This window comes from Platalea leucorodia, assembly GCF_965183815.1.
Source record: "Platalea leucorodia genome assembly, chromosome: 9".
Lineage (NCBI taxonomy): Eukaryota > Metazoa > Chordata > Aves > Pelecaniformes > Threskiornithidae > Platalea > Platalea leucorodia.
In genome coordinates, this window is record NC_138831.1 from 13,559,643 (window position 1) to 13,584,283 (window position 24,641).

At 43.8% G+C, this 24,641-nt stretch overlaps 1 protein-coding gene across 1 annotated transcript in view; it reads left to right on the top strand.

Moving 5' to 3' along the window:
• The window catches only part of LOC309594805 (contactin-4), a gene marked incomplete at both ends in the record, with an annotated part of 167,981 nt that extends 145,491 nt beyond the window's left edge, over positions 1-22,490 (top strand). Inside the window, 11 exons of the mRNA XM_082321209.1 lie at positions 6,976-7,151; positions 10,496-10,616; positions 13,169-13,327; positions 14,053-14,202; positions 15,348-15,418; positions 17,257-17,491; positions 18,026-18,141; positions 18,603-18,789; positions 19,300-19,412; positions 21,032-21,200; positions 22,390-22,490. Coding sequence (XP_082177335.1) covers positions 6,976-7,151; positions 10,496-10,616; positions 13,169-13,327; positions 14,053-14,202; positions 15,348-15,418; positions 17,257-17,491; positions 18,026-18,141; positions 18,603-18,789; positions 19,300-19,412; positions 21,032-21,200; positions 22,390-22,490 — 1,598 coding nt within the window. The remainder of the gene's footprint in view (positions 1-6,975; positions 7,152-10,495; positions 10,617-13,168; positions 13,328-14,052; positions 14,203-15,347; positions 15,419-17,256; positions 17,492-18,025; positions 18,142-18,602; positions 18,790-19,299; positions 19,413-21,031; positions 21,201-22,389) is intronic.
• Positions 22,491-24,641: the final 2,151 nt, after the last annotated feature.

The following is a 24,641-nucleotide window of genomic DNA, read 5'->3' on the forward strand; positions in this document are numbered from 1 at the left end:
CCATAAAGTACTCAAGCAGTCTATTAAGATAGCTGTAGTTTGCTATGCTAATTCATGCTATGTGTTTAGTTGTTCACTGGTTATTAATCTCTTCAGTTCAGGGTCATATTTTCCTCTCTTCAGCGTTTCTCATAGTGCCTGATGGTGCCCAGAGCACTAAGAGCTCCCAGAAGTTTAGCCAGTCATCAAGTCTCAGATGCTTTTGACTTTATGGTCTCGGATAAATGTTTCATTCACAAATAGAAGAGAAAGAAACATTAGAGCACGTTTGAGTATTTATGTATCGGACTTTGATTCTTCGGTTACTTGTAGAAAACAGATTATTCTACTTCCAAGATTGATTTTTATTGTCTCGAGACATAATTTGCCTTGAAATCAATACAATAATGTAAAATGTCATTGCAAATAGAGGACATTGATCCACAATGCATTTATTAACTCCCTCTGATGAAAAACAAAATGAAAACAGTAAACATGCTGGTAGTCCAGAAAAAGAAAAAGTGAGTCCCAAATACTCCAGATACAGTTTATCTACAAGAAAAACCTATTTTAAAATCTTGTACATTAAATAGTTTATGCAAATAAAAATGTAACTGGATCTTTAACATTGTAACACTAATGGCTGTTTAAGAGAATTAGGTAATTAGATGGTTAATCAAACTTGAAGCTACTGCTTATCTGCCTAGGCCCACGTAAGGAATATCAGCAATGTGAATGGAAATTCAGCCCAAGGAAAAGCAGCGTTCTGTCCGTTTTCTCTCGCATCGGATGCAGCCGTGTGTGCTTGGCATCGCTTGCCTTTGTCTTAGCTGCTTGTTTGAAGCATCTGGTAATTGAACATAAACTCTTGCACTTGAGCATTCATGCTTGAACCTGAAATTACCTTGTCATCCACACTGGCTTTCATTAAACAGCTAACAGATGCCCTGGCATGCTCCTATCAAAATACATGATGCAGAGAGTCAGAGCCTCATATGCTGAAATGGCTTTGGTCTATAGGTCTCCTCTTGTCCAGCCTGGAACAAATGTCCTCTTCTCTGCATTCTGCAGCAGCCGCTCTGGCCGTTATGGGTCTGAGCTGCTCACTGCTGTTTAGCTCAGACATGCCCTCTGAGTATAATAGGTGGGATACTAATATTTCTTATGTACTTGAAGAAACTACACATATCCCTCAGTAAAAACAAACACTGTTTGTTTTTTTTTTCCATTTAAAGAACCAGACCATGTTTCTTCTGTCCGTAAGCAGCTGTTGCAGTTTTCACTAGCTGATGTGTTTCCATTTGCAATACTTTCCCCTCCAAAGCCATGAATATTTACAACAGACTTTTCCTATTTAGGCAAAACAGTAAAGGGGAGAGGGACATATACTGCAGGCCTTCAGTGGAGGATCTTTTACAAAATTTCCATTAGCTTCCATTAACCAAACCTAGCAGCATGGAAGTGCAAACCAATCTTGAATAAAGTGAAATGGGCAAGGCTGGAAGAAGAAAGGAAGGAATAAGTCTTTGCAAGATCTTGGAAAATTTCCCTTATAAGTAGAACAGTCTGAAGGCACTGTTAAGTTGGGGGGGTAAAGGGAGGATTTCTGATTTCTTCAGTTTTTTACCTTGGATAAATACGTCAAAACCTGAGTATTCCCTTCTCTTCATTCTCCTTTGACCTCCTCCTCTATGCATAAGCATTAAATAAGCATTTAGGTATTAGGTGCACAGGTTTCAGAAACCAGCATTGGAAATGGTGACATTATCTCCTTTTTTTTTAATCTGTCTCTGAGATGCTGAGTTCCACTGATTTGAGGCCAACAACAGGAGCTGTATCTCCTGAGCATATTACAGTTCAATCTTTTATTATAGTAAAATACTCTATATTCCTTCAGCAGCCAGGGCTGGCAAAGCATATCTCATTGTTTACTAAGCACTTTGATATCCTTAAATGAAAGGCACTGCAGTTATTAGCATCGCTGAATCCCTTCCCTGCAGAGCGGAGCACACAGCCTCCACAGCTGAGCCAAATTGGAAAGGAGGACATTTGGAAACGGGACGCCAAGTAGGCATCTCATGCAGACAGGTCTGCCTGTCTCTAGATGGAAAAAACCCTCCGGTCAGTTGAAATCTTGCTGATGGGCACAATATATGTGACATTGCTTCTTGCTTTGCCTTGGTCCTCTTGTATCATTCAAAAGATATTTACATGCGCTGGACTGGTCTGTTGTTTTTTTTTTTTTTTAAATGCATTATCTCTGAGTGTCAATCTCTGATTCATTTTATGTCACTTATGTCATGCCACTGTAGATTGTGTCCCACTGTGTCATGTCCTCCAGATCAATATGACACAACATAGCACTGTGTGAGCTACAACAAGCAAACGCAGCGATGCGAAGCTGTTTACCCTAAACAAGTAATCCCTCCTAATGGACACCCAATCAATAGAAAATCAGGGTGGGATGGTTTCTTTTCATATTGGATAATTGTCACTCTCAGATCGTACCTGCGATGTCTGCAGCCTGCTGGTTTGCGGCTCGGAAATGCATCACAGCTTCCCGAAATGAGACGCGAAACACAGGCGGCACTAACAGCTAATGACGGGTTCCCTTTAGCAGGGGACAAGGGACAAAGCAAAGCAATTACAGCCTTCCTACAGATGGGAAGTGCTGCTCAGCTCCATTTCTTCTAACAAACTGAAAGCTAGCAAGAAAACTTTGTTAAAATCTCTTGTAATATAAACCAATGACATTAAATCAGTCAGAAATACACCAAATTCTCTGCATTATGCTGCAGCAGTAAAACTAAGGGATGTAATGCAGGACAAAAATAGGTAAGAAAAGCTCCGATAGCCTCAGTGCACCCCACTAGGGAAGCCACGGCTGATGGCGGTGGCATCCCGAGCTGTCCCAGTGTGGCCATGCGGGCTTGCTCTAGCTGAGGACCATCCCCGTGAGCTTTCATACTGCTCAAACCATCTCGGCTCTGACAACAAGCTGCAAGCTGAGCCGCTCCGTGAGCTGCCAGCCTGGCTGGCATGCAAGGAAAACTGCGTGTAGAACAATAAAGTGCCATTTCTGTCACACAAAAAGTGTGCTCCTGAAAACACCCGCATGAAAGGCAGGCTGAGAGGGAGCTTTCCTGCTTCCCTGCACCGTCAGTGACACCTAGAGACAATGGCTAGCCCGTCTGCAGGGGTGCGGCCCGGCACACGCCCCAAGTTCTGCCCTGCTCCTGCCCCTCTCAGGGCTCTGCAAGAAAGGTCTCTTCTTTCTCTGCAGCCAAGCCAAGCCCAGGCCAAGGTAAACGCACTCACATCTGCTGTCACTGCATTTGCTATACCTACAGGACACCTTCTGAATATGTTTGGATGTACAGTGTAGTTATTTTTTTCCCTGTTTCCTATTTGAGACTAAAAACCAGATTATTTTACCTCCTGATGACAGGGCTTTTCATCCCCTGAGAGTGTTCCTGCTGGCATGCACTATTCACTTATTTCTCCTTTAAAAACTTCTCAATAATGCCAGACGAACTTTCTCAGAAGCGACCTGGAACAATTTTGCTTGCTTTTTTTCTATTCTTCGTGCAGGAGAGCTGGGAAGTGCCAGGCGCTGCTTCCCTCTGTGGAGGGCTCAGAAACCTGCAGGCAGCTGTTAAGGGGTGGTGCTACTAATAGAAATTCTTACCCCTTATCTGCAACTGAATCTTTCAGCCTTATTTTTAAAACTATCTCAAAATGCACCAGAGTGCTCCAGAGGTGAATATCACCTCAAAATATCACCAAAATCACATTTTTTTTTTAAAAATTAACTGTCCTTGGCAATAGTGCCCTTACTAAGCAAAGACATTTACGGAAAATAACCTGCACTTAGCAGGGACAGGACAATAACAGAACATTAAGATCAGCTCTCCCATAGTATCTGTCTCCCTAGACCGCCTCTCTTGCCTTACAAGTGGACAATAAATAAATGAGTAGCTAGCTCAGAAAAAAGCAATAATAGTTTCTTTTATTTTTGACTTGGATGCCCACCAACACGATTTTGGTATCATTAAAGCACTCGCCATAATCTAAAAAGTGCCTGATGTTACAGGTTTTGAAAATGCAAATCTAATAATTTTGATTACCACTTGGCTGCGTATCGCCGAGGTGTGCCTACACTCGGCTGCCCTCAATTGGCTTCTGAATAACATTTTCCATTTGCTGCTCTGCTAGGGCTATTAAAGGGGGGGAGGGGATGTTTTTGTTTTTCAGCTTTCCCAGTCCTTGGGAAGAGATGGGTAAGCATTCTCCTTGGGGTGATTTGTAAAGTGCATTGCTGGGGCTTGCGCTCCTGCTGAGCACAGCCTGGGTTAGAGCCCTCCCTGTGCATCGTTTGTCACCAAGCTCTATCAGCCGTTCCCATAACCATGTTCAGCTATTAGATTGCAATGCTTCTTGACATGATTGGATTGAAACCTGGGGGCCTGATTTTCGGAGGCACCAGGCGCTTGCAGTTCCTACACTGTCCACAGGAGCTGTGCTAAGCTTCTCTGGAAAGCAGGTCTTTAGCAAACAAACACCCATGTTTCATTCTTTATATGTTTATAAACTGTATGCATTGCAGCAGGAAGAATTAGATTTATGGTGTGGACTTCTCGCCTCTTGCAGAAATGCTGTGGAGGCGAGGGTTAGCTACAGCAAAACCTTGGTGCTGACACTTGTTAAGGACCACGGCTTACACGGATAGTTACTAGATTCATGTAGGAGAGCTCAGGGCTTTGTGGGAGGCACCCATTTCATCTCAGAGTCAAGTCCTTCATAAATATTTCATATGGGCTTTGAGCAGGGCAGAGGATGAATTTCTGATGCTGAAAGGCATTTCAGTAAGGGATTCTGTGCCTGAGCCCCACTGCAGGTGCGGGCATTTCTGTAGCATCCTGAGCTTGAGATGCTCCAGGTCGTCTTGAGTTTCAGTAGTAACAGTCCCAAGTGACTGTAAAATCCTGATACATCAGTTATAATCAAAAACAATGTCATAAGTCTAGGCAAGAATTAAACATTATTTTAGTAACTTGCACTTATACTGCTTTTCTCCTGAGAAACTTAAAATGTTTTACTTTTATTAATTAGTTAAGCCTCGTAGCAGCTACTGTGGTTCTGCTAAGAGCTACTCTGTTTTGTTAGAAGTGAAACCAAAATACAGATGCATTAAATTTGTTCAAGGTAATAACAGCCAAGTGCCTGAGGAATTGATCTGAAGCCTATTCAAGTCAGTGATGAAATCTTTTTCACTACCTTCTGTACACTTTTGGTAAGGTCTTTGAAAACCTAGGAACAGCTTCGCAGTAGTCCTGCCCAGTACATATCTTCGTTGCTGTATCCTTATTATTTTAGCAGAGAATTAAGCAGTCAGCTAATAGTCTCTGGAAGAAGTAGTTAAGGTTTTGGTTTCATATACCAGAGAATGAATAATGCCCACAGTATTTTAGCATGACAGCTGTGCAGAATAGACTTTTGGAATAAGCAAAAATATCTATCTGTATATAATTTTCAGACTTTTGGTCTCATTGTTAAGCAATATTTTTTCTCCTTTTCATTTCCTCCGAGGCCCTGTAGAAAAAACTTACGGCATTTTTGTCAACAGAAATGAAAGACAAATGTTAACTTTAGAGGCAGAGGGAATTCACGGGCACAGATGAGGAGCTGAAGTCTGCATAATGTGTCATGGCTCATCTTCTGTGCCACCATTTTGTTCATACTGTGTGACTAAAGTGAAAAATAGACAATTAAACCAGCAGTAAAGGATCCATGTGAACTCCAGCTGTGAATAAGGGATTAGTCCTGAAGCTCAAGGTGGAGCTGGTACATGCTGCTGCCCATATTTAACAGACAGAACTTGCTACATCACAGGTATGTCCAGGTTTTGGGGCTTTCCTTTGCAAATGTCATGTTTAGGACAATGCCCTTTGTCACCTTTCTTCTGCTTCACCTCCCCAAAATATTTGTTCGGTTCTTGCTCACCATAACAGGTTTGTTATGCCAGGACCCCTCTCAATCATTTACCAAAGGTCAGTGACATCTTGTGTAAGACCACAGAGGTCCTAAAAAGTGAGTCAGTCTGACCTACTGACTGACCCAAATCAGCTGCACGTCAGGCAGAGGAGTTACTGCACCCAGAGCCACATCTTACTGCAAAATTCCTGTCTGACATTACTAAAGGACTTGGCTTATTGAGGCAAAGTTTTGATTTCTGTGGTGTGAAAGGTTTGGTTGATATCACTCATCATTTATGCTTATTCTTTGTGTGGGCCCTCCTCACACAAAGAAAACTACCTGGATTTAAAATGTAAAACCATCCACCAGACAGAGAACCTGGCCAGTATTCTAAACAAACACTGAGTTTTCAATAAACATAACATACAACAATAATGGTAGTCTAATCTTTCCCTTTCCAGGTCCAAGCAGGTATCACTTAGTTTTTAATATATACCCTTCTTCATTCCAGTTTTGGAGATTTTACATTGAGAGTATTTTCTCAAGGCAGCATTTAATATAAGAATAACATAACAGATTTTTTTATAACCATGGTGACCAAATTATGACTGTGAAACAAATTTTTGGAGTAAGAAGATTCAAATAAAATAATCTCTGTTCTCCAAGCTCTTTCAAAAGTTTTAACTCAGCCTTTCAGATCTGCTACACTCTTTTCCAACCTTTTCTTTTCTCCTTGCTCATCTGGATTGTGGCTAGAAGAGGATTCTGGAGGATTTATTAATGGCGTTTCAGTCTAATGAAAAGAGGAAGGTATTGGAGGACAAAATCAAAGATGTGATAGTTCACTCATTGCATTAAGGATCTTCCTAAGTGATCACTGCAAATTTTTCAAGTTCTGGTGGCAATGCTGCGGTTGTGGTAGGCTGCTGAGGATCTTTTTCAGCTCTACATCTCTCTCCATTTCTCAGGAGGAGAGGATTAATGCTTTTGTTCCCCCTTTGTTTTCTGTGTTGTTTGCAGATCCAACCCGGGTTATGGTGTCGCCTTTCAGCATGGATGTCACTGTTGGAGAAAGCATTGTCTTGCCTTGCCAGGTATCTCATGATCACTCCCTAGATATCATGTTTACCTGGTCATTTAATGGACACCTGATAGACTTTGAAAAAGATGGGGATCACTTTGAAAGAGTTGGAGGGGTAAGTATTAATACTAAAGCAATCTCCTCACAATAATAAAAGTAGGTAACATAGAAAAGGGCTACTAACGGAATGGATTTGACTAACTTCATAGTAGGAGGCGTTGTCTTGTGTCTTGTAGACTGAGAAGGTGAACGTTGCCAGTATACTACTTTGTTATAGTTGGTGTAGAATTGTTACAATTGCTTAATGACGTGACTTAAATCTGCTCACATAAATGATGCGTTCACATTGCAGTGGGATGTATGTCAGAAGACCTACCATATGTTTTCTCATTGCAAAAAACTGCCTTCTCATTCAAGGAAGAATTCCACAGTAGTTTTTCTCTGACTGTAACAGTAAAAGAAATGTAAAATATAACAATTGTAGAAGTCTGTAGTTATACAGACAATAGTGGGAAATCAGACAATACTCTCAAATTTCTTCAGGCAGTGTTTGTTGGCATGTTTATCTGTCTCCATCTGTGTCCTCCTCTTGTGACCACATGCTTAGAATAAGTTATTTTTTCCTCTACACAAAAGTATCATAGAATCATAGAATCGTTAAGGTTGGAAAAGACCCTTACGATCATCGAGTCCAACCGTTAACCTATCACTGCCAAGTCTTCACTATACCATGTCCTCAAGCACCGCATCTATCTGTTCTTTAAATACCTCCAGGGATGGAGACTCAACCGCTTCCCTGGGCAGCCTGTTCCAATGCTTGACCACCCTTTCAGTGAAGAAGTTTTTCCTAATATGGTGCAGCTTGAGGCCGTTTCCTCTCATCCTATCGCTTGTTACTTCGGAGAAGAAACCGACCCCCACCTCACTACAGCCTCCTTTCAGTTAGTTGTAGAGAGCAATAAGGTCTCCCCTCAGCCTCCTCTTCTCCAGACTAAACAACCCCAGTTCCCTCAGCTGCTTCTCATAAGACTTGTTCTCTAGACCCTTCACCAACTTCGTTGCCCTTCTCTGGACACGCTCCAGCACCTCGATGTCCTTCTTGTAGTGAGGGGCCCAAAATTGAACACGGTATTCGAGTTGCAGCCTCACCAGTGCTGAGTACAGGGGCACGATCACCTCCCTGGTCCTGCTGGCCACGCTATTCTTGATACAGGCCAGGATGCCATTGGCCCTCTTGGCCACCTGGGCACATTGCTGGCTCATGTTCAGGCGGCTGTCGACGAACACCCCCAGGTCCTTTTCTGCCAGGCAGCTCTCCAGCTACACCTTCCCAAGCCTGTAGCGTTGCATGGGGTTGTTGTGACCGAAGTGCAGGACCCGGCACTTAGCATAGTATTACAACAAAGAACTTGCATAGTATTACAAACATCACCAACCAGCAGAGATGACATTTCTTTTCAGTGTTACCTGTGCACGTTTCCTGGCAATGTCACCTTGGCATCTTATAGAATCATAGAATCTTTAAGGTTGGAAAAGACCCTTAAGATCATCGAGTTCAACCGTTAACCTATCACTGCCAAGTCCACCACTAAACCATGTCCTCTTTGGGTTGGTTGGTTGTTTATGGGAAACCCAGTCAGTACCCACTGACAACGCAAACTTTTGCAATGTCCAGAGAATTGTTTATTTGAAGGTAGAAAAGTCCATGTTCATGGAAATCCGATAGCTAGGAGAAGAGTCAGGTGTAAAATGATGGTTAGACTGCCCACTAAATACAGCCCTGGCCACCACGGTTGCTCAAGACCATGATCAATTGGCAGGTACAGGGAAGAAAAGGTAGCGAAGGTAGGAATTATTCTCCTTTGTTAGGAGAGGAGAAAATCTGCTTGGGTCATTTGCTATTTTCTGCCTCTCCAGGAAGGTTTAGGACTGGAGAGCCTGCAGCAAGATAAGGGTGCCCATGATGGTCCTTCCCTGCTTGATTTGCTCTGCTTTTACCTCAGTTGAAATGGGCAGGTTGTTTCAGCTTTTCTAGTAGTTTTAGATTTCCTGATGATGTTGTGGCATGAATTTTGGGAATCAGAGAGGGTCAGTGCTATAGGAGGTACCTCAGGACGCCATCTGCTAGAAAGGAGGTTCACATGAGGAGGTAGCACGTCTGTCAGACCTGCTGTACCTTCTCATGCCATTCTCCTGACTAAAAATAATTTCTAAATAATTTTTACTAAAAGAGGAGCAGCAATTTCACAGACTATGTCTGAAAGATGGATAAAAAGCTTGCTTTCCTTTGTAACCATAACGTTTTCCTTCACAATTCAGAATTCATCTGATCTAGCCTGTTGCGTATTAGGCAGGACTTGGGGAGTTTAATTTCTAACTTATTTGCAATTTTAAAATGTTTTCTCATCCTTTCTGATGATTTTTTTTCCACTTTTGTTGGGTGAAGGTAGCAAGAAAAAGAAGGAAAGAAATGCAACAGATTTTCGGCAGAGGTAGAAAACTGGAAAGGGTTTTGCATGTTGCTCTATTTAGAGAGACACGTGCTCTGCTGGGTTTCAGGCAGACTAGCAGTCCGTGTTTACATTTGTCAGGAGTGAAATTGAATGCTGAAAGGAAAAGGAAATACAATTTACAAGCCTTGCTGTTACCCTAAAAAAATCATTAAAAGATGCACTTAAAGATTGATGCCTAGGGCACACATCAGCAGCGACGGCTCTTCCCGTCGACTGCGCCTGATTGGCCTGCAAAGCTAAAATTACAAACTTTATTAATATTCTTCAGTCAGAAAGCCACAATCACAAGGTTACCCTGAGATTTCTAATGTATTGAATGCTTTGTGTCTGGAGAAAAATTTAGAGTTTTCAGCTTCCTATACATACAGAAACCTAATTAGTTCTATTCAACAGTTAATCAGACATGCACTTGGCGTTTGGAAAACAAATTACCGCTGTTAGGTGATGCAAGATTTCCTCAGAGACTGCTGTTCTCGTGATCTTTAGCACAAAAACACCAGGCAATCAAAATGCTGGCCGTAATGCAAAGCTGTGAAACTATTGCAGATGTCTCATAATTTGGGCTGGTTTTCACTTACGAAATAGATGTAGACACAACTTGGACATCTGAATACCAGAGAGGCTATAAATTGGATATCCAGAGAGATGAAGGAGGAATCAGAGCAAACCTGCCCTCCATAAGCTTTGTCACATTGTTTTAATGGGGAAACTGCTTAACAGACCCAAACCCGGCTCCCCTGCCCCTTGTAGGAGCCATAATTTTAGAAACACTCCCGCTCTTATCTTCAAGGCAGACTCACATAATTTTAATAGGCCACGGCTTGCATTACTAATGTTTTCATCAGCCAGTGTAAAGTAAATCCATTAGTCACAGTGTCCTTCATGTGATAATGATGTTTAGCGCTCATTAAAAAGTAATTGTAACCACTTTTCCCTACTTTATCAGCAGGATTCAGCTGGTGATTTGATGATCAGAAGCATCCAGCTGAAGCATGCTGGGAAATACGTCTGCATGGTGCAAACAAGTGTGGACAAGCTATCGGCTGCTGCAGACCTGATTGTAAGAGGTATTTGAATTTTGTTACTGTTGTTGTTGTAAAACTTCTTTTTTTTTTTCCTATCTTCTGCTGCTGGTAAGACAATTCCTGGGCTCAGAGACATTCATTGGGATCCCAGCATCTTGCAGCTGATCTAAGAAATAAGCTCTAAGTACACACTGCGGTTCACAATATGTTTTCAAACAGTGCATATAAAGATTCTTTCATATATACATACTAATTCAACAGACACACAGCACAGATAAACACAGGAGTACACGTTCGTGTCCTGAATGCAAAGTGTGCACCGAGCTCATTTATTTGATGAACTGTGCAGCAGAAACAGTATCCAGCTTATTCACTGTATTTCTGCCCGGCAATATTGTTCCATTTCTGGAATAAACATGATTTAGTAACTTCACTGATAGTTCAAAATCTATTCATTACCATACACAGGTGATCTGTACATACAGGTAAGTATGACTTTAACAGAGATGCAATTAGTTAACCTGAGTCTGGATCCTTACAATAAATATGATGTGTATTTTCCTGCTGGTTAGCTTTGCGGAAAGCAAACTTTGGTGCTGCTCTGTACCTGCTACCCTCAGTTCTTGTAGACCCCAGCAAAATCATAGTTTGCACGTTCTCCATGTAAGATAAGTTCTCGGGCAGCTCAGTAAAAGGAGGAGAGCATGAAAAAGAAGTAAGAAATTCCCTCTTTATTAAAGCTGTGCCAGAGTGAAAATGTGCAAGATTAGGCTCTGAACTTCCATTGAGAAATGTGCCCTTGTCTATAGCTGGGCATTTCTGTTACCCTCATAATATTGTTATGCTTTTTACCACGTTTCTCCCGTAGGAGTATGAACGCAGACGTGTTGTACAAAGAGCTGGGCCCTGGAGGCAGTGAAGCGACCGCTTTCCTCCCCAGGAGGTTGCTCCCCATTACACTGACTCTTGGGTTTTTACTGCAGCATGATTTCAGATGGGTTTTTTTGGTTTGTTTTGCACAAATATTTCAAAACAGCCTGCTGATGGGCACCTCAGTTAGGTAATTTCCTTAGTGCTGGCTCTGTAAACAAACAGGAGGAACATTAAATTCTCACAACAAAGTGAGCCTTGATGATGGTAAGAATACTGATCTTGTCACTCCCTAAAAACATCAACGGGGACGTCTCTGTCGAGGACAGAGGTTCCACAGCTGTGCTGAGAGTTACGCTGTACCGTCTCACCGACTGCATAAAAATTGGGAAATATCCCTGGGCTGTGAGTGGAGAGGGAGGTGAATAGCTGGCGCATAAAGAGAGCCCTCAGAATAATTTTTAGAAGTTTTTTAAATATTGGAGTTATGTCAAAATAATAAGAGATTAGATACTAGAATAAAAATCAATGATTTATGTCAGGGAATATCGAACAAGAGCATACAGAAGTAACCCTTGGCACTGGTACACACAGATCAGCCCACTTGTTCAGGATGGGATTTTTTCACGCCTTCAGAACAGGAGAAGCACGTGTCTGTCAGCAGCACAAAAATATTTGGTAAATCAGTAACTGATAATTTTTCCCTCTCTTGCCCTACCGTAGCCTGCACCCTGTGAAGAAGTATATTCTGAAATGCTGGGAATAACCGTGGTTATTCCAAGAGATGAAGTGAAGACAGTCTGTTTCAGCCTCTGCCAAGCAGTAGGAGTAATTTGTGACAGGTCCAATGAAATTTCATTTCCCTGGTGTAACTTGCGGTGGGGGACCGAAGGAGCTGACTGCTCCATGCAGCTGTGTTGCGTGGCTACTCCCCCCAGCAAAACAATTTAAAGTTCTAATTTCTGAGAAATTAAATCTGGCTAAACCTGCTGAAACTTTCATTTTAAAGACAGGATATTGGAAGGTTTCAGGGTATTTTAGATATTTAAACACATCCAGCTTTCTGAATATCATATGAGAATAATTTTAGTCCAAAGAGTGAATTGCAAGAGGAGAGTTTGCTTGAGATGGTGCTTTCGGCGAGAGACTTCACCTCAGGTACCACTACTGACAGCAGTGGCCATATGATACAGGAGAGATGTCCTCTCTCTGATCAAGATGTCCTACAGTGCTTTGCTCGTTAAAAGGAACTCAGTAGTGAAACAGAAAATACTGGTCTACACTCAGACACAATGCTGATTATAGGTAGGTCCTTTGTTCTTCACCAGCCTCTGGGTGCACCCAAGCTGCAGCCAAAAATCATACTTGTACATAGGCCAGTCCTAAAGCAGCAGATGTGAGATGGCAGAGCTGATCCCGAGTGCTGCAGCAAGTGTCCTGCTGCTCTGTTGGGTAGCTCAGGCGTGCTGCGGGGCTCGGCACTGCTGCTCACACGGCACGTGGGGGCTGTGGGTGAAGCTGGTGATCTGTGTGTTTGTCTATTCCCCCATGCCTCCCAATCTCATCTAGGCAATGAGAGCTGCTAAACCACAGCTGGGGCTGCAGTTAACTCCTCCGCAGGGACTCAGTTACCTCTGTCCTGAGTAAGGGAAGAAGACCAGAACGCTCCTTCCTCAAGTCACCGCAAAGCTCCAAGCACCCCTCTCCTGTAATCCTTCCAACAGGTCCCCCAGGTCCACCAGAAGCTGTGACAATAGATGAAATCACTGACACCACCGCTCAGCTGTCCTGGAGGCCAGGAGCAGACAACCACAGCCCTATTACAATGTATGTTGTACAAGCAAGGACCCCCTTCTCAGTGGGATGGCAAGCGGTGAGCACAGGTAGGTCCATCGCCTGGCCCCCAAAGAACTCCACCGATGGAAAATGCATCCATCAGGACCCATGCACAGGCTGAGTGGAGCAGCTCTGCACCCTGAAGTGAAAAGTAATTTCACTGGCTGCAGAGCGCTGGTCTTATTAACTAGTTTCAAGTTTGGCAACCCAAAGATTTAGGGTCCAGTCAGTGCTATTACTCATCTATTTTTCTCATGAAGGTTTAAGAGGAAACAGAATGAATTCCTATCTTTTGTTGCCGCGCTGGAGATATACAACAGTAATTGTCGTCTATAAAGACATCCCTCAGGGACAGGCCGTGTCATCTGGCCTATCTTTAAGTAGAATTATTTTCCTGATAGAGGGAAAAATCCCATGATGTAATTGCTCATTCCGTCAGAGGTTAATTTTGTTCCAGTAACCATTAAATGGAGGGAACACTGTGTTTTAAAAAGAGAAAAATAATAACCCTTTAAACCTGTTTTCAAAAAGTGGCAATTTAGGAGAAACTCTTTAATAGCAGCAATTGCTGTGCTAAAAGCACAGTGTTTTAATGTCGCCTCTTTTCCTTCTTTGGCAGTTAGCAAAATGTTAGAAAAATCACGTCAATCCTTATTCACTTTGTATTTACATTAATCCCTCACTTTTAAGGGTATCAGATAATGACCTTTTCTCAGCAGTCTAATACTTTTAGTGGTTTTCGTTGCACTCCTGACTTGTGTCTGTCTCCTAGTTCCAGAGATCATCGATGGCAGGACGTTCACAGCGACAGTGGTGGGTTTAAACCCTTGGGTCGAGTATGAATTTCGAGTAGTGGCTGCCAACCTGATTGGGATTGGAGAACCCAGCAGACCTTCAGAGAAAAGAAGAACGGAAGAAGCTCGTAAGTAGTGGTGGGCAGGAGTGAGTTAAGTCTTGTCGAATAAGTGGTCGTCAGTGCTAACAGGTGTGTTGCACTGGAGGAAGCTGAGGAATGCTTTCTGCACCCATTACTCTCCTCCCTCGTGACATGTTATTTGTGTGCACAGAACAGGCAGTAGAAGTTGTGGAGCTCCTGATGGGCTCTTTTGCTCACTCCGTGACTCCTGGATGTATAGGAAGACTTCATCCCCTTTTCCTGCAGAGAGCAATGATTTTCCAAAAAAAACAGGTATTTGGGCAGGTTTTTTTGGAAAATACTGCCCAGTATCCATTGATGAAAGAGTTGAACTCTGAGAGAAGTCCCTCTGGTTTCCCATGATCAATGTGATGGAAACTCTGGAGCACAGACTACAGCACCTTGAAAGCAGGAGTTTGAGCTTCACAGCTAGAGAGTCGGCAGGCCCTTGGTGCTGGTGGCTTCTGTGGTTCCCAGAATAACTTGGACCTCACCCTGTGGGCCATGAGCGTTCGAGCAACCACCCTGGGCTGCCCTATGGGTTGGATCATTTTGTCGGCTTACTGAAGGTCTGTCTTCTGTGACCCTGTCCCGGCCACGCCGCTGCCTCATGGAACCACACTGCATCTTCAGGCTGCTGCAGGCAGAGCTTAGCAGTGATCTTCAGTAGTGCCTGTGATCAGGGATTTCAGCACACGCTGCAAGCCTTGAGAGCTTTAATGCTCCTTCATATTGTCCCTGTCTTTTGATCTGGCAGAAAGGGATCACGGCAAGAAGCAGGCTTGGTGTGGTGGCTGCAGGGCTTTGTACCTCGGTTATGAGAAACCCCTGGTACGCGGCTCCTCTGTTCTGTAATGGAACAGAATATGAAACACGAAAAGAAATAAAAACACTTTTTTATGGAAGATAAATGTTTAAACTAAACAATTAGTGACTGAATACACAAGTTAATTGACATACTTTTAATATACTATTATTGACATACTTTTAATGTGCTGTTTGCCATGGCAAATTAGTCATTTCCTAATAGCGTTTCTGGTACCCAGCAGGGAAAGGCCAGCATAGTCCTGTTGCTGTGTAGGTCTGTTTCATTTCAATGCGTTTTTCTGGTTTCAAAGTCACCATGTGCATCCTCCACCTCTTTTTTGCAGTTCCTGAAGTGACCCCGGCTAACGTCAGTGGTGGCGGAGGGAGCAAGTCTGAGCTGGTCATTACTTGGGAGGTAAGTGGAGTCCAAACCGAGAGGAAAATTAATACAGTCCTGATCGAGATGCACCCTTTCACCCCAGATCCCAGTGAAGCTTCTGTAGATTTCAAATGGTTTGCGGTAAAAAAGCCCAGAGTCTGTGATAAAATAGCCCAGCTATTAAAATTGAGCTACACCCCGTCCCCCACCCCAGGCCCCTGTGCAAGGAAGCCAGCAGAGAAGCGCTGCGCAGGGGACCGCAGGGAACAGGCTGCGCGTCGCTGCTTTGACACGAGCTCAGCTTCCCCTGACTCTCAGCACATCTGTATGCATACGGCAAAATGTGGATGGGCAGAAACCACCTGAGGGATAAAGGAGAGTTTGTGAAGCCAGGCTTGGCATATCCTGACCTGGCTGAGAATTGTGGCTGGCTCCTAGCCTTCAGCCCTTATCCCTGCACAGGGTTATATGGCAGCAAATAGTTAAGAGTTAGCACAACGCATTGCATGCTGGCTTTCGTTGCTGCTAATGAAAACCAGCAAGAGGAGATACAGAGATGAAAAATGTTTAATATTCCTTAAGGCAGTCAGGGTCAGAACTTTAGTCATTTGTCTGCTCATATTTTCATGTTATGATGCGATGCAGCTGGCATATTTTTCCTAATAATGAACTTCACCAGACATGCTAACACTTCCACTTAGCACTATTTCTGACCAAGCTGGCAGAATGAATCGCCAGAGATATTTTTAAGGTTATTAAAAAACTATAAATGGGTTTTTGTCCTTACCACACAGCTCAATGTGCTAAATTTCCTCCTCCATTGGACTAATTAGCTACGCCGTGTCTCCTAAAGATACTGCAATATGTCTCAAAAACACACAAGGCAAGAACATCAGCCGTGACTTTCAGTCGTAATTTGCACAAAATATAATTTGTATTTTGATAGAACAGTCAGTTTACTCTTTTGAATGTCTAGAGGCCTTTTCTTTATGGTCTGGTGTATTTTTTGAGCCTTACAATACAGAGTACGAAGCAGTCACCAAAAGTAACCCCTGCACGTGCTTAAGCACCATGGACATCTGTGGGAGAGTGGCCCATAATTACAGATTATTTTAATACATTGAAGCTTTGGCTTTTGATGCAGCTTTTAGGGGCCTGCAAGCCTGAGAGTAGGAAGTGTCAGTGTGTCCAGAAGTGACCTGGAGGTGACAGGTTGTTTCTTCTAGCTGTTACCTAGCACTTCCCTGCCCTTCTCCATCACGTTTGTGACAAGTGGCTCCATGCCATCGCAGTCTCTAACAGGTCACATCATACGGGATGTGGATGGTTGGCTGACCTGATCTGTGTCACTGAGTAGCAGCGGTCCAGGGAGGGACCACCAGTCCCACACTGGCTGGGACATTGCCAGGATATGTTCTTCAGGGCTTCACGTGCAATTCCAAAGACATGAGAGCAGCTGCCCGTGTATTGGGAAAGCAGGAACCATGTCCTTGGTTCACCCCACCAAACTTCAGCCTCTTAGTCACTGCAGTGCCTAAAATCACTCACATCATTATTGGAGGCTCCATCTAGTCAGTGAAGGAAGGTAGGCGCCTATGAAGATGAATTAAGTCTTAGGCGAAGCGTCTTCTGAAGATGCTGCTTTTCCTGCCTTGACTACAGGGAGCTCACGGAGCCACAAGACTCTAGCACAGTCAGGATGGGATGAATTCAGGTTAGGTGTGAAGTAGGGCTCCAGCCACCTCCCGTCTCTAATGCTCTATTTGGGACAGTAGCTTTAGAAGGACCGAGAGCAATAGCCAGCATGCAGACAGAGAGATAAATGCATGCCATTGCTGAAAGCGCCGTTTCTCCCGCGATTTGCCTGCCCACAGACTGTGCCTGAGGAGCTGCAGAATGGAGGTGGCTTTGGGTACGTGGTGGCCTTCCGCCCCTTCGGCACCATCAGCTGGATGCAGACTGTTGTGGCCTCCCCAGACGCCGCCAGATACGTCTTCCGCAACGAGACCTTGCCGCCCTTCTCCCCCTATGAAGTTAAAGTGGGGGTGTACAACAACAAGGGAGAAGGGTCGTTCAGCCCCGTGACAGTCGTCTACTCAGCAGAGGAAGGTAGAGCCAGGAGCCCACCCCACCGCCTCTCCCTCCTCCCTGCCGGTGGACGCGGGGAGGTTGACTGGGTCTGAAAGCGTTTCGTATCCACCTTGACATATTCTTTGATACCTAATCCTTGCTCTGATTTATAATAAATGGCGAGCCGTGATTAATTCTTTTGATAGTCATTAAAATAACATTAATCGTAATGAAATCTTTTGATATTAATGGAAAAGTAATATGTAATCTGGAAAGAATTCTGCTGAGATTTAGTATGAATTAATGTCCACTGATTAGAAAATGTTCCCTCTTGTCCTAATTACAGTACATGGTATCCTGGGTTGAGTTTCGTAATGACATCTTATTATTTCTTAGGCAGAGGAGCAATGCTGTCTGACACAGGCTGACAGGCCATCGTTTTGAAATGTGGAAGTTTGTTTTGGTGGCATGACTCTTTTCTTGTGCAATGAAGAAAATAAATCCCTTGAAGTTTGGGACTAGTTGAACATAAAATTGAAAACTCTTAATTTTATTTTTAACTCCTCTACCCAGAGCCAACAAGAGCCCCAACCACCGTTTTGGCCAGAAGTCTTTCCGCCTCAGACGTTGAAGTTTCTTGGGCTCCCCCTCAGGAGAACCAGCACAAAGGAAGAATACAGGGATATGAGGTACAGAAACACAATGCAGCATCCTTCCAGTACTAAGCATTGAGGAGGCGCGGAGATGCACCATGGGCGGTCATTGCGGTGCTGCTCCTGCCTGCCATGGGGCGGGTGGGTTCCTGTGATGTATTTACTTCCTTTTGTCTCTTCAGTACGCGGAGATTTCTGTCACACAGTAAACAATTATACATCTTTCTGTGTGTGATCTGGCTGAAAACGGAGAGCAGAGCTTGCTGTGGGAACCTGCATGAATGTGCTTCCATGGCCTGGCAGCCTCTGAGGTCCTGGGGAGGGAGCGCTGGAGCCAGGCTGGTTTCTAGCAAGGAACAAGAAGGGGTTGTAACAGGCTGCAGCATCTGTCCCTGTGGCACTTGCACTTTGGGCAGAAGTGCCAGAATTAGCGCTGGAAAGGACCAGGTGCTGCCAACCCGTAGCTGGAGGTAAACACATACTGCTCTGCTTCTCAGGTCAGATGTTGGAGACATGACGAAAAGGAAGAAAATGCAAAAAGAATTCGAACAGTTGGCAATCAAACATCCACAAAAGTCAGCAACCTGAGAGGCAACGCACTGTATCACTTGGCAGTCAGGGCGTACAACACGGCTGGGACCGGCCCCTCCAGTGCCGCAGTCAACGTCACAACCAAAAAGCCACGTGAGTGTTTGTGAGCGCGGTGGGCTCTTGCCTGGGAGGGTTTCTGCCAGCGCTCCCCTCTCTCGTTTTCAAGCTTTCTCGAGTCTGAAGGAGCTGTCAGACTTTTCTTTGCCAGGTTTTTGTGCAGAAGACTTACCAGCCTTTTTTTTTTTTTTTGTAAGGCTCTTCCCCACGTTAAGTAAGCAGAGCATGCAAAACTGAAATCACAGCTGTGCAGGAAAATTAAATATTTATCTCATCGTTCAAGAGGGCTTTTTTCTTCTGGTCTCAGGCATGTTAAGCAACTGACTGAATCCTTTTTTCATTTAGAGTACTGTGTTGTGTCACATCTCCTGTGACCTTGAGGACACAGATCAGTGAAACAGCTCATTAGCTTTCCAGAGCGATAGGACTCCGGGCACGCTCAGCTGTGGTGGTAGAAGCCTCATTGGTACTGGGAGGGATCCAACTGGGAAACAGTGTTCTTTAGTAGTTCTTTAGTAATACAATGCTGAGTATATTTTGGTATAGCACCGAGTCAGCCCCCCGGGAACATCATATGGAATTCATCCGACTCCAAGATCATACTGAACTGGGACCAAGTGAAAGCGCTGGACAACGAGTCAGAAGTGAGAGGCTACAAAGTGAGTATTTTGTCAGCACAGGCAGCTGGACAACACTGCCCTGCACCACCTCCCTCACCACCCCCTGCTCCCACAGCGAATCCTCACTAAGCTTCACTGTCGCTGGATTCTGGTATTGGGTTATAGGGAACACTTCCATGAATCCACTGTCAAGCTGAGGTTTATAGTAAGACCAGACAAGGTATTTTTCATGGTACCTGCATGGTTTTGCTGGTTAGAACTGGAGCATTCCTCCAGAAACAGAAGCCATACCTGCGTAGAGTGAGCACATTCTGCTGGCTACTCGCCCTCGCCCCAGCGATGCTCACCCCTGCGAGCACTCGTGCAGGTCCCAGCCCATGGACCTTCACCTGCTCCTTCCCTCTGAAGCCCCCACCTGCAGGACTGCTTTCCTGCCTTTGGCGGAAACCTTCCAAAGGCTGTAGTTGACTCCTTAATTGCAGATAAATAAAATGCTTTTTTAATAGCTCCCATTTTCTTCAGAAAGCAAAGCCAAAAGGAAAAGAAAGAGAATCCTCATTAGTAGCAGTTTTAGTAGGGTATAATTTAACTAGAGAGAAATCTTGGGAAGCGTTCAGCTCTATCACCTTACACAAGGGTTTCATTTGGCCCAAAGAAGACATCGGTGTGCAATTGCCAGCCGTTGCCTTGAGGGTTGAGTTGTGCAAACGTTTTCCACCAGAGATTGAAACGATGAAGAACCTGGACAGGCTTCGTATTTTGTTCACAATCTGGAATGCCGGCAGCGGCAGCTTTGCGAGCCTGTGCCAGCTCTCCTGAATTTCTGCACTAACTTTTAAGTATCTTTGGTGCACTGTATCGGATTATCAAAAATAAGTACTTCCTCAGGGTTTTTAGTCAAAACGTCAGATGGAACCTCAGCAGTTTGGACCAACTTTTCACTACATATTTTAGGTTTGAAAATCAAATTAAGAAGTCAATTGAAAGAGGGTGAGAGAGACTCGTCACCCTGAAAAAGCAAACTCCCATCTATTGGGTTTCTAAAAAGTCCTCTTTTAACTTACTGTTAGAATAACACAGACAGACTGATTTCTTTCTTGAATCATAGCAAAACATTTCCCATTTTTCTTATTTTTTCCTGGAAATCTTATATTTTATATCATGATTTATGATCAAAATTAGTAGAATTCCCAGGTCTTAGAAGTAATACAAAAAAGCCAGTTATTCTGGGAAGCCATCTGTGGCACTGCATCAAATACCCCAACTCAGTTTCCTGAAGAAACATAATAAGAAGTTCTGGCCTCTCTACATAAGCCTTGGGATTTCTTTTAGCTTGATCAAGCTACAGATTTTGCTGAGGGGCTCTGCCAGGTACCAGGGCTGCATTTCATGCTGCACATCAGCATCAATCCTCCTCCCAGCGTCACCTCCCCATCCAGGTATCGTCACCGCTGTGCTGGTGTGGGTGCCCAGGAAAAACCCCTGTGGGGGTCCGAATGGCCCCTGTGTCCTGTGGGGGTCCGAATGGCCCCTCTGTGACCAGACCGTGTGTCTGAGCATCAGAGGCAGGAAAAGAGCAGCAGCAAATCTGGACGCCCTTAGGGCAGCAGACATCTCTGCCGTTTCTGCCTCCTCTTCTCTCTCCCTTTTCGCTGCAGGTTTTGTACAGGTGGAACAGGCAGAGCAGCACATCCGTCATAGAAACGAATAAAACCTCTGTGGAGCTCTCCCTGCCGTTCAACGAGGACTACATCATAGAGATAAAGCCGTTCAGCGACGGGGGCGACGGCAGCAGCAGTGAACAAATCCGAATTCCAAAGATATCAAGTAAGGATAGGAGGAACCGGGGTCAGTGCTCGTTCCTGCTGCCACCAAGCCGCGGGGAGCCAGCGTCCGCAGCCCCTCTCCTCCTCACCCGCTGGCGGGGCAGACCTGCTTCACCCCAGTCACTACAAACAGGGACAAACGGGAGCCTTGAGGCTGAGCAGGGGCAGGCTGTAGGTCTGGCCGTTTCCCAGGCAGGGAGCTGAAACCCAGACTTACCCGGGACTAGCAGTCATTCCAGCCCACATTTCTGATTTCATCCTGAATCAAGATAAAACCATAAGAAACGCCATCATAAGTAGTTATATTTGTATTTAAGATTTCTAGACACTTTCCACTCTCTTACTTCCATACTTACATATATGTTGAATATATTGTTTCACTGCAATTCACTATAACAAAATACAAAATGCGGTGTTCAGAGGCTTTTAAATTTATAAGGCTACTGTATAGCCGTATTCCATTGTATGTTGGATGCATAAATATTTATTTAGGGAAATGAGGTTGTGTAGAAGAACAAACAGAAAAAAATAGTATTTTATTACACAACATTGCTTTTGCAAAATCTCCATGTCCCATCTTCCATTAATAATACCACGGTTTATACGCTGCATTAAATCAGGAGCCTCTGCAATGCAGGAATATGGCATTAAAATTACAGCGATGTGAATAACCCTGGGTGAGATCAGAATTATCTCCACCATAGTTGTACACTGTGGCTATATAAACCATACAGAAGAATTTAATCAGCAGACACAGGAGAGCGAAGGAGAGCAGGAACACATGCCAGTTCCTATTTGTCTCAACACAGCGGGCCACGGAGCAGGTACGCAGCTCCTCCAGGACGTGGATCGTGCCAGGCTGGTGCCACAAGTAACAGCTTGAATACAGTACAAATGTAAAAAAAATAAACTAATAAGAGGCCATGAAGTAATATGATTGTGAAAGTAGCCTCAACGCAAGAGCGGCAGGAATAGAAGTTAAACCAAAAACTCAGTTAGAGAGGTGAAACGCAGTAAACGGGAGCAGAAGGAGGGGGCTGCAGGTGGGGCGACTTCCCAGGAGCCACCTCGCCTCCTGCCACCACCGCGCTTCATCGGAGGAAACAGAATTAAAATCTGGGCGGGGAGAGGTTTGGGTTAATGAACGCTGCTCTCCTCACTTATCTTCTCCCCCTCTCTCCTTTGCTCAGACGCGTACGCGAGAGGATCCGGCTCTTCGACCTCCAACGCCTGTACGCTGTCAGCCATCAGCACAATAATGATATCGCTCACAGCTCGCTCCAGTTTATGACAAAAATTACATAAAGGACTTCTTGTTTATAATATAAGCAACATTTAGCTAGTTGTTTTGAAGACACCCAGTACTAAGTAATATTGTGGTTTGAGTACATCTTACTACTGGAAAAATGTTTATGCTTCTTTAGGAATGGCATTATACAGTACTTCCTCAAAGCAAATATAGCTTTGTCTGAAGTTTCCTTGGAAACTCTGCAATGCACTGAAAACATCTGTAATATGATGTTACCAAAGCAGTTTACATATGTCCTTATATGCATATTTTTTATTATATATTTAGTGTTTTATAGAATTTTTTAAAGTTAACATATGATGTAGATATTAATTTTTCCTCTGCTATAAAATGCTATGGACGACATTATCATGAAAATATTGTTTGGAATTTTTTCCTTTATGACAGAGAGTTCAAAGTTGTTCTTAGTAAATTGGCTGCAACTTTACTGTACAGTTTTACAAGGCTACGCAAGGCAGAACTGTTCCAGACTCGGTTCGTAATGCGGCTGAATTTAAATGGCAGTTACAATGATTCTTGTGTTAAATCAAGTGCTTATAACACACAAGATGTTACATTTTATTCAGAGGTCTAAGCAAGACAAACTTGAAATACTCAGTAAGAACACTGTAATCTTGAAAAAATACATGAATTTTGGTTGTTTGTGGACTCCAGGACATGTAGCTAATATTCTGGCATCATGCAGTAAGGGTCCATTTTTACTGTCTTGAAACAGCTTTGTCTTTATCATAACTAGCATTAAGTTGGGTAGGAATGAAGATACTGCAAAGATGCGATCTCTGCCTCTAGTGACAAAAAGGGACAAGTACCCAAAGAAGCGAACAATGCAGTTCTCGCCTTTGGGTGTAATCCCAGCTAAATCCACCTCGCTTTGGGGGCTTTTCTTCCAAGGAGATTAGAATACAGCGACTCTGAGACGTAAAGCTGCCCTGGGTTCGCTGTCTGAACACGCGCTTGCTTTCCACGTGCATCGGACCAGAGCTCATCATCCTTCGTAACTCCGCTATGTAGAAAACGTGTAGGAAATGTGGTCCGAACCGAGAGCATCAGAGGAGCTGTGCCGCGCTTCGGGGAGCGCCGCACGGCAGCCGGGCTCCCACGGAGGGGCAGGTTGTCCGCGGGGAGGTGGGATCTGCCAGTAGGTCTCTGCTAGGAAGTCTGCGTTTCTTTAGGAACTCCTCATAGACGCCTGAAGGCAAAACAGAGTCACGCCGGAAAACGACAATATCCACAGCAAAATAATTCTTCTTAAGAGAAGGACTGTTTGTTACTACGGGGTAATTTTGTAAGTTCACTCAGATGGGATACCGCTAGTAAAAGGCACCGGAATTTTCTATAAAATTTTCAAGTTTAAATGCGCTGCAGTGGTTTATTATTATTTTTTTTTCCGATAGCTTGAATTTGCCTGTAACTTGTCTTTTTTGCTTACAAAATAATACAGTTAACTTTTAGACCTTCTAAATATATTTATTCAGTAACTCATAATCAGGATTCCACTTGTGTAAAAGTCAGGGGTGTTGACCAGAGAAATATTGTCAGTATTTCAAGCTGTGTTCCTTTCTTAGTTTGATATGGTTACTTCTATGTAAAAAAAATAAAAAAGAAAAACAAAAAAACCACAAAACCAAGAAAAATGGAACAAAAAAAAAGAAAAGCTTCTGTAGTTTTCTCCCCAGTGTAAATGATATTTATCAGTGATCTAGCAGATGTAATCTTTTTTTAAAGGTATTGGTAATAAATATTCCGTCATTTGTAAAGATACCTGTCTTCCAGGAGCGTTTTTCCTCCACGTCTCGTTCTACCCGGTGACAAATTTCACCACGGCAATAGGCAGCGCCTGCTGAGATTGTCACTGACGTGAAGATACAAAAGAAGAGTTGGTTTAAGTCAAAACTTTGTGGAGGCAGAAAAAAATATATATTTATACATCTCTGGTCTAATTCTGTTTCCAAAACTGGCAAAAAAAACATCTGTGTGGGTGAATTTGGGGTAATCATGTCTATTTATGTAGAGCCATGACCTTTCCAAGCTCGTGTGGGCTGGTGCTGTCGGAGTGGAGCCTCTACAGCTTGGGAAGCTCGGAGTAAAAAAGAAAGGGAAAAACCAAACAAAAAGACCAAACTGGCATTCACC